Genomic DNA, 14,284 nt, shown 5'->3' with positions numbered 1-14,284 from the left:
TTGCCGCCATACTCCTACATGAGGCAAGCGGATAATAGTGTGTAATGTTGGGATATTAGAGTGTAAGCTCCTCTGGTACAGAGACTGATGGGACTTGAGTATATTGGCAATTTCACTTAATTCGAGATTACAGATTTTAAACTGAACTTATTTTATGCTCTTAGTTTCTCTTTCTTATCTTCTTACAGCTGTGATCACCTGAGGAGACCAGAATGTGGAAATATAAAAGAGTCATATTCTACACAATATCCATGTTTATTTGCATTGTTGTCATTTCTTTCTCCTACTATGTAGAAATCAGACATCCGAAGATGAGATCTCATGGACCTCCTATTGCCACAGACACCATTACAGCTCTGGATAATCGAACATTTATCATCTCCCCGTATTATGAGTCTAGACTTGGCCAATCAGTCCGGGTCATCGCCATCATCCATGTATCTGTGAAAGAACTCTACTGTATCTTCCATTGTTCCCCCAATCAGAACATCTCTGTCAGGGCAGAAATAGATCTTCACAGTGACAGATTTGGGTTCCCATATGGAACAGCAGATCTTCTATGTGCAGAACCTTCTGGGTGTGATTACACTTATATGTCTTTCTCTTCAACTGATTCCACAAATACAAGTCAGAATCTTCTGTTTGAAGTCAGGAACCGTCCACCACAACCAATCTCCTCCAATTTCACCGTCTGTATTTCTGCTTTGTATGGAAACTACAACAATGTCCTCCAGATGATCCAGAGTATTGAGATGTACAAGATTCTGGGGGCCTCTAGAGTAACCATCTATAGCACCAACTGCTCCCAGGATGTAGATAAGGTGTTACGTCATTACATTGATGAAGGAATTCTAGATATGGTGCCATGGCCAATAGACCGCTATCTCCAGACAACAACAGAATGGCGATATTCCAAAGGACTCAATGCTGAGATTGGATATTTTGGACAAACTGCATCCCTAAATGATTGTCTATACAGGAACATGTACAAAAGTAATTTTGTTCTCCTCAATGACATTGATGAAATTATTCTCCCAATCAAGGACTGGGACTGGTCATCACTGATGGAGAGTCTCCAGAATAAACACCCAGATACAAGTGTCTTCTGTGTTGAGAATCACGTCTTTCCGAATTCAGTCAACAACTCTGGATTTGACCTGTGGTCTCACGTTCCTGGGGTCAATATTCTCCGTCACAGCTTTCGAGAACCTATTGATTGGAAGGTCTTTAATAGCCGCAAAATGATTGTGAACCCCAGGGATGTATTTCAGATCTCCATCCACTCAGCTCTGAAACACAGCAGACATTGGGTGAATCTAGAATCAGGTATGGCCATCACCTTCCACTGTAGACACAAAATGAGGAACGACATCACCTCAGAACACCTCATTCCCGATGATATATTGAGAAGGTACAATATGTCTTTAGTGCCCAACGTCGATAAGGTGATTCAGAGACTTTTTTCTCAGTAATAGATCCTCCCAACTATTCTGAAATGCAAAGACCAGGACGTGACTGAAAACAGAACATTTCTCAATGAACGTTTCTTGGTGGGAATTGTTGCTAAGAAGATCCATGTGATGAATTGGTGAACATGAACAACATGACCATCATTATGGACATGGACAGTATGAACAGTTGGTCCTGAATTCTGCTTCTAGCTTTCACCTCTAGTGCTCATTAAACAGACAGAGGTACAAAACTGGTGGGGGGATTAACCACTTCCCGTCCTTAGGCCGTATACGTACGACCTCCACCGGCCTCCGTTCACAGGTTCTCCTCTTCCACCAAGGAGCCCCGGGACTGCTGGAAATGGTCGGCTGCCCACAGAGGAGATGGAGGAACATCCATTCTACAAACCCCTCTATGATGAATGAAGCCGGGAGCAAATCTCCTCACTTCCGGGTTCAGTTCTGTGTTGTCCCGGCCGGCACAGTCCGGGAATCAGCCGATCGCACAGATCTCTATGATTGGCTGCCTTGGAGGACAGAGGAGAGATCGCGGCTCCAATAGACATTCATTACCAATAGAAATTCACATGGAATCTTCGCTATTCGGAGATTCAGAATCTATCCAAATTTCCAAATCACAATAGTAACAAATTTCAATGGATCCAAAATAAATGAGAATGAAACAAATGAACTGAATCTGAAAATGAAAACAAATTCAAAATGGAAACATATTGTAATAAATACAGAAAGGTATAAAAGGGAAATACGATGAGGATTCCTACTCAGGCTGCTTTATAGAATAGAAGAGAAAATACTAGAATAGAAAATAAAAGAATGGAATAGACTAAACAGAATAACATAGAATAGAATAGAATAGAATAGAACAGGAAATGAAAGAATAGAATAAAACAGAATGTAAAAGAATACTATAGAATAAAATAGAATAGACGAGAATAAAATAGAAAATAAAGGAATAGAATAGACTATAAAAGAGTAGATTGGAAAACGAAAGAATAAAATAGAAATAATAGAATAAAATATTTTTTAAATTCAATTCTATTCTATTCAATTCTTCTCTATTCTATTCCTTTATTTTCTATTCTATTCTGTTCTATTCTATTAACTTCTATTTTATTCTATGTATTCTATTACATTCTGTTTTGTTCTATTCTTTTATTTTCAGTTTTAGTCTATTCTTTGTTTCCTATTCTATTTGATTCCGTTTCGTCTAGTCTATTCTATTTTATTCTTTTTCTATTCTATTCTATTCTATAAAGCAGCCTAAGTAGAGGAATTGTCATTTTATTTCATTTTTATACCTTGCTATATATCACCTTATTTCTAGTCTATTCTATCCTATTCTTTTATATTCTATGCTATTCTATTCTTTTATTTTTTATTTTATTCTTTTCTATTCTATTCTACAAAGCAGCCTAAGTAGGGGAATTGTCATCTTATTTCACTTTTATATCTTACAGTATAGCAAATGATTTCTAGTCTATTCTATTATATTCTTTTCTAGTCTATATTATTCTATTCTGTTAATTTTCTATTTTATTCTTTTCTATTCTATTCTATAAAGCAGCCTAAGTAGGGGAATCATCATTTTATTTCACTTTCATACCTTACAGCATATCAACTGATTTCTATTATCTTCTATTATTTTATATGTTTTTCTATGCTATTCTATTCTTTTATTTTCTATTTTATTATTTTCTATTATAATCTATAAAGCAGCCTAAGTAGAGTAATTATCATTTTATTTCACTTTTATACCTTTACCTATAATGTACATCACCTTATATTTCTAGTCTTATCTATTATAGTCTATTCTATTTTTTTTTCTTTTTTATTCTATTCTATAAAGCAGCCTAAGTAAAGGAATCATCACCTTATTTCGCTTTTATACCTTACAGTATATCAACTGACTTCTAGTCTAGTCTATGCTATTATATGCCTTTTTTCTGTTCTATTCTGTTCTATTCTAAGCTATTCAATTCTGTTTGATTATATTCTGTTCTATTCTATTCTATAAAGGAGCCAAAGTAGGAATCACCATTTTGTTTCACTTTTACACCTTACTGTATATTACCTTATTTCTATTCTATTATGTTTTATTCAATTCTGTTCTATTGCTGTATTTTCTATTCATTTCTATTATTTTCTACTCTATTCCACTCTATTCTATTCTATTCTATTCAATTCTGTTTTATTTTATTATATTCTATAAAGCAGCCTAAGTAGAGGAATCGTCATCTTGTTTCACTTTTATACCTTACTGTATATCACCTTATTTCTATTCTATTATGTTTTATTCAATTCTATTCTATTCCTGTATTTTCTATTCCATTCTATTATTTTCTTTTATATTCTACTCTATTCTATTCTATTCAATTCTGTTTTATTTTATTTTATTCTATAAAGCAGCCTAAGTAGAGGAATCGTCATCTTATTTCACCTTTTATACCTTTTTTGCAATATGTTTCCATTTCGAATTTGAAAATGACAAATATCCAAACGAATCGGGAAGATCGAATGATTCCAACATAACGAATATGAAGAGAAATGACTCATTTAATGAGCGAATGTTTCCGTTGTGTAGATCTCCTCTGATCTCTATATAAAGAGGACCTGTCCCGACCCAAAGCCACCACAAGGGGCGCTGTTCACTCCTTGTGATAGCTATAAAGCTAAGCTAAAAAAAAAAAAAAACATTTTTAGAGCCCCCCCCCCCATCCCCCCCAGTGGTCTCGTGTGCCATCGTACACATATGTGCCCGGTGATCGCACCACACATGTCACATGTTGTCAGAGTGACAATAATGTTTGTTATCTATTCACTCGCTGTGACATCATCTTTTATACTTTAATAAAAAATTGGGTCACTCATTGTGTGTTTTTTTTTTGTTTGTTTGTTTTTTTGCATTAAAGTTTAAAAAAAGTGTATTTTTTCCCCCAAAAAATAAACTGCGAGACATAAAAAAATAACAAAACCCACCAATTAATTCCCTGGGGTCTCTGCTTTAAAAAAAAAAAATACATCATGTTTGGGGGTTCGAAGTCATTTTCTGGTTGTAATGGAAATGTGTAAGTTCTGTATATAATTGTATTGTATTTTGTATGTATTGCACACGGCCCTCACTGTGCACACAGCACTAATAATGTTTTCAGTAAATGTTTACATTCTTTCGAGTCCTGATTAGAATTAGCCTGCCTATGTTACGCCCCTTGTTACCATAAATGTACAATTGTAATATTAATGTGATACCTACGTAATCATGTGCATAAAAACCTTCAATAATAAAGCAGAACAGTAATTTGTAAAGATGCTGAGAGTATCTTTTGTGTCTGTTCCCTACTGCAGTAGTTATTATTAATTTGGAACCACTAATCAATATGAGGATAGGAGTTGCCTATCATCAATTTAACCGAGTCGGCATGGCGAGCTTTGCCTTAGGAGGGGATTCCAGGTGACCCTGAGTATCTGAAACGAGGAGCTTGAGACGATCCGGGAATTTCTGATAATCAGCCTTTTGCTTACATTTGAGTTATCAGACCTCCTTGATCGGTAACTCATTTTTGGGACAAAGGGTACCTATTTTACTCCCCTTAATCGAACTGTATTGATTGGTGGTTATATGTTATGTTGTCCCTGTCTATTGTCCATTGGAGTGTTATAGATAAGAAAGGGAAGAATAGTGCTGCTCACAGGTATATGTAGTACATCTGCTAGATAAAGTAGTTTAGAGACAAGAGGGTATAGGCACACGTAGAGAAGAGAGAAGACTGGCCAGTCATTATGGGCATTGAATTAAGTAAGGGAATGAAGGGTAAGAGACCCTCAAAAATGCCCAGCGCAAGAGGAGCGCTATATATGAACCGAAGGTGCGGTTCCGCCTATACTGAGCCCCTAGATTAATGGTTAAAGTGGACATTGATCCACAATGGGTAACTGGGTTACCAAAGGTCCACAGGGACTAAGAATCATGCAGAGTAAACAGCTAGAGAAACAGCTATCTATGTGAGCAGGATGGATGAAGGGTGACATTAACACCAGACAGGAAGGGAGATTTTCATGTTAAGTTGTGGGATGAATTTGGGGTCAGGCACTACAACTAGTAAAAGTCAGAAACAGAGAAATGAGAATTAAAACAGAATACTTTATATGTTGTCAGAGAGGGAAGATGGGATGAGCACTCTGGCTTAGGCATGTGCATTTCGTTTCGTTCCGAATCGAAATTCGGACGAATTTTTCATTATTTGGAAATTCGGATGCATCCGAATTTCCGAATTACAAAAGTAAAGAATTTAAACGAATCCGAAAAAAAACGAACAAATTCGAAAACATATTCAAATCGAATTAGAAAACATATTCGAATCGAATTAGAAAACATAATCAAATTCGAAAAAAATAGAAAACGTTTTTCTAAAAAAAACAATAAGATAGAATATAAAATAATAAAGCAATAGAATATATATATATAAATATATACATAAAAAAAAGCATAAAAAGTGAAAGTGGAATTTCGTATAGAATGAATTTGAATTTGAATAGAAAAGGTTAGAATAGAAAATAATAGACTAGACAAACAATAGAACAGAACAGAATAAAATATAATATATATAATTTATTCTATTCTGTTCTATTGTTTTTCTAGTCTTTTCTCTTCTACTCTATTCTAATCTTTCCTATTCAAATTCAAATTCATTTTATAAGAAATTCAAATTTCAGAAGATGGTTATATATATATATAGATATATATATATATATATATATATATATATATATATATATATATATATATCTATATATATATATATGTGTGTATGTGTATATGTATAATATATATATATATATATATATATATATATATATATATATATATATATATATATATATATATATATATATATATATATATATATATAAGAATAGAATAGAAAATAATAGAAAAGAATAGACTAGAAAAACAATAGAACAGAATAGAAGAAAATATAATATATATATTATATTTTCTTCTATTCTGTTTTCTATCTTTTCTATTCAAATTCGAATTCATTCTATACGAAATTCAAACTTCAGAAGCCATGTACCGAAATTCGAATTTCGTATAGAATGAATTTGAATTGAAAAGACTATTATAGAATATAAAATAATAGAAAAGAAAAGCATAAAAAAACAATAGAAGAGAATAAAACAAAAAAAATTACCGTATTTATCGGCGTATAACACGCACCCCAAGTTTAGGAGGGAATTTTAAGCTAAAAAACTTAAATTTAAATGCCCATCATTGCAGCCTTCTCAGTGCAGCCTTGCCCCAGTGCAGCCATGTCAGTGCAGCCTTGTCAGTGCAGCCTTGTCAGTGCAGCCTTCTCAGTGCAGCCTTGCCCCAGTGCAGCCATGTCAGTGCAGCCTTGTCAGTGCAGCCTTGTCAGTGCAGCCTTCCCCAGTGCAGCCTTTTCAGTGCAGCCTTGTCAGTGCAGCCTTGTCAGTGCAGCCTTCCCCAGTGCAGCCTTGCCCCAGTGCAGCCATGTCAGTGCAGCCTTGTCAGTGCAGCCTTGTCAGTGCAGCCTTGTCAGTGCAGCCTTCCCCAGTGTCCATTGCAGCCTTATCCCAGTGCAGCCTTGCCCCAGTGCAGCCTTGCAGCTCGCAAAATCCTGTGATCCCCTGCGATCTGAGCTTCAAAATCGCCGACCGCGATTTGAAAATGGTGCCGCCGGAGCCAAAATACACAGAGCCGGTCCTCGGCTCTTCTCGGCGGCTCTCGTTCACTTTCGGCTCCACTCGTAGTCCCGTCCGGGATGGGCGTGACTGTGAGCGGAGCTATCTGAACCTAGCTGAGTACACTCGGCTAGGTTCGGGCGGCACTCGAGTGAAGCCGAAAGTGGCCGAGAAGAGCCGAGCTCAGGATCGCAATAACACGCACCCGTGATTTTCCCCTGATTTTAAGGGGAAAAAAGTGCTTGTTATACGCCGATAAATACGGTATATATATATATATATATATATATATATATATATATATATTTATTTTATTTTATTTTATTTTTTTCTATGCTGGTCTATTGTTTTTCTATTCTTTTCTATTCTTTTCTATTTTATTCTAATCTTTTCTATTTGAATGCGAAATCATTCTATACGAAATTTGAATAATATAAAAGAATAGCATAGAAAAACAACAGAACAGAATAGAAAAAAATATAAAATATTCTATTCTAATCTTTTCTATTCAAATTCATTCTGTACCAAATTCCAATTTTTTTATTTATTTATATATATATATATATATATATATATATATATATAGATAGATAGATAGATAGATAGATAGATAGATAGATAGATAGATAGATAGATAGTAGGGATGAGCTTCGTGTTCGAGTCGAACCCATGTTCGACTCGAACATCGGCTGTTCGATCGTTCGCCGAATTGCGAACGTTATGGGCCATTCGCGCTAAATTCGTGTGGCGCGTCACGGCCCATAATTCACTGCGGCATCGCAGTGCATTGCTGGCTGATGATTGGCCAAGCATGCACTATGACCCGCATGCTTGGCCAATCACAGCGCCGTCAGTAGAGAGAGCTGTAATTGGCCAAAGCCAGGGTGGCTTTGGCCAATTATGGCTCAGGGGATTTAGTACACACCCCACACTATATAAGGCCGCCTGCACGGCGGCCCTGTGTAGTGTGTGTTCCGGTGTGCTGAGAGATAGAGAGAGAGACAGACAGTGTCATTTGATTTGAGTTAGATAGATTAGGCAGAACAGTCAGTCAGTTAGCTGCACTTACAGTGTATTGTGTATATATATGCATCCCAGGTGTTGCATATATATATATACACTGTATTCAGTTTAGCTAGATCCGTTCCTGTTATCTTCTATCTAGACTATTTACATTTAATGCAGTGCGTCCTGCTCACAGTGTTCAGCTAGATCCGTTCCTGCTATTTACATTTAGTGCAGTGCGTCCTGCTCACAGTGTTCAGCAAGATCCGTTCCTGTTATCTTCTAGACTATTTACATTTAGTGCAGTGCGTCCTGCTCACAGTGTTCAGCTAGATCCGTTCCTGCAATTTACATTTAGTGCAGTGCGTCCTGCTCACAGTGTTCAGCTAGATCCGTTCCTGCTATTTACATTTAGTGCAGTGCGTCCTGCTCACAGTGTTCAGCTAGATCCGTTCCTGCTATTTACATTTAGTGCAGTGCGTCCTGCTCACAGTGTTCAGCTAGATCCGTTCCTGCTATTTACATTTAGTGCAGTGCGTCCTGCTCACAGTGTTCAGCTAGATCCGTTCCTGCTATTTACATTTAGTGCAGTGCGTCCTGCTCACAGTGTTCAGCTAGATCCGTTCCTGCTATTTACATTTAGTGCAGTGCGTCCTGCGCACAGTGTTCAGCTAGAGCCGTTCCTGCTATTTACATTTAGTGCAGTGCGTCCTGCTCACAGTGTTCAGCTAGATCCGTTCCTGTTATCTTCTAGACTATTTACATTTAGTGCAGTGCGTCCTGCTCACAGTGTTCAGCTAGATCCGTTCCTGCTATTTACATTTAGTGCAGTGCGTCCTGCTCACAGTGTTCAGCTAGATCCGTTCCTGTTATCTTCTAGACTATTTACATTTAGTGCAGTGCGTCCTGCTCACAGTGTTCAGCTAGATCCGTTCCTGTTATCTTCTAGACTATTTACATTTAGTGCAGTGCGTCCTGCTCACAGTGTTCAGCTAGATCCGTTCCTGCTATTTACATTTAGTGCAGTGCGTCCTGCTCACAGTGTTCAGCTAGATCCGTTCCTGTTAAATTCCTACTGACCGGCAGGCTTGTCTGGTTACAGTATATAAAGCTACCTGAAGAAAATTACAGGTGTTCTATTTGATCCTATTAGTACCACGGTCAGGCAGCTAGACTATTTACATTTAGTACAGTGCGTCCTGCTCACAGTGTTCAGCTAGATCCGTTCCTGTTATCTTCCTACTGACAGGCAGGCTTGTCTGGTTACAGTATATAAAGCTACCTGAAGAAAATTACAGGTGTTCTATTTGATCCTATTAGTACCACGGTCAGGCAGCTAGACTATTTACATTTAGTACAGTGCGTCCTGCTCACAGTGTTCAGCTAGATCCGTTCCTGTTATCTTCCTACTGACAGGCAGGCTTGTCTGGTTACAGTATATAAAGCTACTTGAAGAAAATTACAGGTGTTCTATCCCAGCTTAGTGCAGCTACAGGCCATTAGTATGTCTGGAAGGCCAAGAAGGAGAGGAAGACAGTCACAAGCCAATAAGAGAGGGCAAGCAGGCTCTGTGTCTAGTGCTGGTCGTGGAGACGGTGCATCCTCATCAGCACGTGGCCATGGGACACGCTTGGCCTTTTTTTCGGCAGCTGGCCATGTTGAGCCGCAACATGCGGAAGACTTGGTCGAGTGGATGACCAAGCCGTCCTCATCCTCCTCATCCTCTCTCACCCATGCCCAGGGTGCTTTGTCTGGCAAAGCAGCGGCCTCTTCCCTCAGCTCAATGTCATCAGTGACTCCTTCCCTAGCTCCACCATGTCCTCATGAGGATTCCCTCGAACTGTTTGACCACAGTGTTGGGTACATGCTCCAGGAGGATGCCCAGCGTTTGGAAGGCTTGGATGACGATACTGAGCTCGATGAAGGCAGTAACATGAGCGCGGACAGAGGGGGTGCCCCAGAAGGACAGCAATCTGGCAGTCATGCTCCCCCTGCTGCAGCATACTGCCAGGTTTGCTCCAGTGATGAGGAGGGAGGGGATGATGAGGTCACTGACTCAACGTGGGTGCCTGATAGGAGAGAGGAGGAGGAGGAGGAGGAGGAGGCGGCAGCACATCACCAACGAGGCAGGATGCCCTCCAGGGGCCAGCCTAAGGGCAGCACATTGACTGCATCACACCCCAAAGCTCCACATGTGCAGGGCGCTGCAGTCTCTGCGCGTTATTCAAAAAGTTCTTTGGTGTGGGCCTTTTTTGAGACGAGTGCATCAGATCGCACCGCTGCTATTTGCAACATATGTCTCAAGCGTATCTCGCGTGGCCAAAACATCTCCCGCTTGGGTACCACATGCTTGACCAGACATATGTTGACCTGCCATGCAGTTCGTTGGCAAGCGTATCTAAAAGACCCACACCAAAGAACAAAGAGGATCTCTCCTTGCTCCTCATCAGCTGAGATTTCCAACCCCACTAGACCTTCAGTCCTCTCTGAGACCTGCAGTGAGAGGAATGAAGGTGTAGAATTAGGTGTGTCACAGCCAAGTACTTGTGGGCAATCTGCTTTTGGTACACCGACGTCAGATTGTACCAGGCAAATTTCCCTGCCCCAGCTGCTGCACCGCCGAAAGAAGTTTGCTCCCAGCCATCCACATGCCCAGCGGTTGAATGCTAGCTTGGCAAAATTGCTAGCACTTCAACTGCTGCCTTTTCAGTTGGTAGACTCTGCCCCCTTCCGTGAGTTTGTGGAATGTGCGGTTCCTCAGTGGCAGGTACCCAAACGCCACTTTTTCTCCGATTCCGGCTCTCTACCGGCATGTGGAAGGCAATGTCCATGCCTCGCTGGACAGGGCGGTCAGCGGTAAGGTGCATATTACCGCTGACTCATGGTCCAGCAGGCATGGACAGGGACGTTACCTAAGTTTCACGGCGCATTGGGTGACTCTGCTGGCAGCTGGGAAGGATGCAGGACAAGGTGCAGTAGTGTTGGAGGTTGTTCCGCCACCACGCCTCCAAAATGCTGATTGTGACACACCTCTCTCCTCCACCCCCTCCTCTTCTTCTTCCTCCATGGCCTCTTCCTCGGAACCAGCGGTGCTCCGTAGGCGTTCAAGGGGCTACGCAAGTACGCAGGCCAAAAGATGCCATGCGGTGCTTGAGCTGGTGTGCTTGGGGGACAGGAGCCACACTGGGGCAGAGGTTCTGTCAGCTCTGCAGGGGCAGGTTCAGAGGTGGTTGACGCCACGCCAACTTAAGGCAGGAATGGTGGTTTGCGACAATGGCACCAACCTCCTCTCTGCCCTCCGACAGGGACAAATGACCCATGTGCCCTGTTTGGCTCACGTCCTTAACTTGGTGGTGCAGCGGTTCTTGGGCAGGTACCCGGGCTTACAGGATGTCCTGAGGCAGGCCAGGAAAGTCTGTGTGCATTTCCGCCGGTCATATAATGCCAGTGCTCGGCTGACGGACCTCCAAAAGGAGTTTAACCTGCCCAAGAACCACCTAATCTGTGACATGCCCACCAGGTGGAACTCAACGTTGGCCATGCTGCAGCGGCTGCACACGCAGCAGAGGGCCATCAATGAGTACCTGTGCGACTATGGCACCAGGACAGGGTCAGGGGAGCTTGGTTTTTTTTCCCCACGCCAGTGGGCCATGATCAGGGATGCATGCACTGTCCTGTCACCATTCGAGGAGGCCACGAGGATGGTGAGCAGTGACAGTGCATGCATCAGTGACACTGTCCCCCTTGTCCACCTGTTGGAGCACACGCTGCGTGGAATAATGGACAGGGCACTTGAGGCAGAACAGAGGCAGGAAGAGGAGGACTTCCTTAGCTCTCAAGGCCCCCTTTATCCAGACAGTGTTCCTGCGTGCCCGCCGATCACACAGGAAGAGGACGAGGAGGAAGAGGAGGAGGAGGAAGATTGTGTCAGTATGGAGGTGGAGCCTGGCACTCAGCATCAGCAGCAGTCTTTAAGGGATCAGTCCCAAGAAACACATGGACTTGTACGTGGCTGGGAGGAGGTGGCTGCGGACCATGTCGTTCTTAGTGACCCAGAGGACTCCGGACCGAATGCCTCAGCAAACCTACGCTGCATGGCCTCCCTGATCCTGCAAAGCCTGCGTAAGGATCCTCGTATTCGTGGTATCAAGGAGAAGGACCAATACTGGCTGGCAACCCTCCTTGATCCACGTTACAAGGGTAAGGTTGCGGACCTTATCTTGCCATCGCAGAGGGAGCAGAGGATGAAACATCTTCGGGAGGCCTTGCAGAAAGGTCTGTGCAACGCGTTCCCAGAGACTGGGAGGTTACAAACTCCTGTTTCTGGACAACGTGTTGCTGAGGCTTCGGTCAGTCAAAGAAGGAGCGGTGGAGAAGGTGGCCGTCTGACCGATGCGTTCAGACAATTTTTTGGTCCGCAGCCCCAAGGTATGATCGGTTCCAGCAACCATCGCCAGCGTCTGTTTTACATGGTGCAGGAATACCTAGGGGCAAGATCAGACTTGGACACCTTTCCCACCGAAAATCCTCTGGGTTACTGGGTCTTGAGGATGGATCACTGGCCAGAGCTTGCACAGTATGCAATTGAGCTACTGGCCTGTCCTGCATCCAGCGTTCTTTCGGAACGCACATTCAGTGCTGCTGGAGGCGTGGTAACCGATCACAGGGTGCGTCTGTCCACCGACTCGGTCGATCGGCTGACCTTCATAAAAATGAATGAGTCTTGGATCACCACCAGCTACCAAGCACCTGATGCTGATGTAACCGAATAATTTTTTTTGAAATCTCAGATCCCTTCAAAGACTGCCTATGCTGATGCTGAGTGACTATCCCTGAGTAATTATCCTCTTCCTCCTCAATCATCACGCTGATAGCTTGTAAGAACATTTTTGGTTCTGGGCGCCACCACCAGTGCCTAAGGCACAATTTTTCAGCCCCTGTTTAACAGGGGCGTGTAATTACAATTTTTGATGTAATACTTTGCAGCAGGGCTCGTTCCTGAATTCCAACTAGAGTGTCTGTGAGGGGTTGCAGTGTTGTGGCACCAGCACCAGTGCCTAGGGCCCAATTTTTCTGCCCCTGTCTAACAGGGGCGTGTAATTACAATTTTTGATGCAATACTTTGCAGCAGGGCTCGTTCCTGCGTTCCAACTAGAGTGTCTGTGAGGGGTTGCAGTGTTGTGGCACCAGCACCAGTGCCTAAGGCCCAATTTTTCTGCCCCTGTCTAACAGGGGCGTGTAATTACAATTTTTGATGCAATACTTTGCAGCAGGGCTCGTTCCTGCGTTCCAACTAGAGTGTCTGTGAGGGGTTGCAGTGTTGTGGCACCAGCACCAGTGCCTAAGGCCCAATTTTTCTGCCCCTGTCTAACAGGGGCGTGTAATTACAATTTTTGAAGCAATAATTTGCAGCAGGGCTCGTTCCTGCGTTCCAACTAGAGTGTCTGTGAGGGGTTGCAGTGTTGTGGCACCAGCACCAGTGCCTAAGGCCTAATTTTTCAGCTCCTGTTCAACAGGGGCATGTAATTACAATTCTTGATCTAATATTTCACAGCAGGGCCCTGTGAGGGCTTACAGTGTTGTGGCCACAGCAACACCTAAGGCCCAAATTTCTGCTGAGTATATAGGGCAGGACCCTACTTTCAAACATCTAACTTACAAACGACTCCTACTTGCAAACGGAAGGAGACAACAGGAAGTGAGATGAAATCTACCCCTAGGAAGGGAAATTCTCTCCTGTAAGAGTTAATATGGGAAAACAATTTCTCCTTTCCACTGATGCTTTCCAATCCTTGTTCCACAAAAAAACCCAAATTTTCAAAAAACATTTTTCATTGGGACAAAAAAGTGAGGTGAAATCTTCTGAAGAGGAGGAAAGACAGCAAAACAAATGTCACAGGGGTGATAACCCTTCCCTATGTTTTCCAAAAAGCTTAGAAAAGATTTTTTGGCTGGAGCTAAACACGTTAAAAATGTTCAAAATGACAAACAGATTCTACTTAACAACAAACCTACAGTCCCTGTCTTGTTTGCACCGCCTGTATACTGCTGTTCAGAGTATATAGGGCCTGGTGGCCCCACACCTTTCCTTATTTTAATTTGGGTGC

At 41.9% G+C, this 14,284-nt stretch overlaps 1 protein-coding gene across 1 annotated transcript; it reads left to right on the top strand.

The window, feature by feature from the left end:
* The first annotated feature begins 212 nt into the window (after window positions 1–212).
* On the top strand, window positions 213–2,474 carry LOC141124134 (beta-1,4-galactosyltransferase galt-1-like). The gene has a single exon (XM_073612212.1). It carries the CDS (start codon window positions 213–215, stop codon window positions 1,470–1,472), a length of 1,260 nt encoding a protein of 419 aa, XP_073468313.1. The 3' UTR covers window positions 1,473–2,474.
* The last annotated feature ends 11,810 nt before the right edge of the window (window positions 2,475–14,284 follow it).

Source organism: Aquarana catesbeiana, linkage group LG01, assembly GCF_042186555.1.
Source record: "Aquarana catesbeiana isolate 2022-GZ linkage group LG01, ASM4218655v1, whole genome shotgun sequence".
In the NCBI taxonomy this organism is placed as follows: Eukaryota; Metazoa; Chordata; class Amphibia; order Anura; family Ranidae; genus Aquarana; species Aquarana catesbeiana.
The sequence above is the reverse complement of the archived record's forward strand: the minus strand, read 5'-3'. Positions and strand labels throughout refer to the sequence as shown.

Bases quoted from the DNA above. Each gene is read 5' to 3' on its own strand.
- LOC141124134 (XM_073612212.1), top strand. From the start codon at position 213: ATGTGGAAATATAAAAGAGTCATATTCTACACAATATCCATGTTTATT.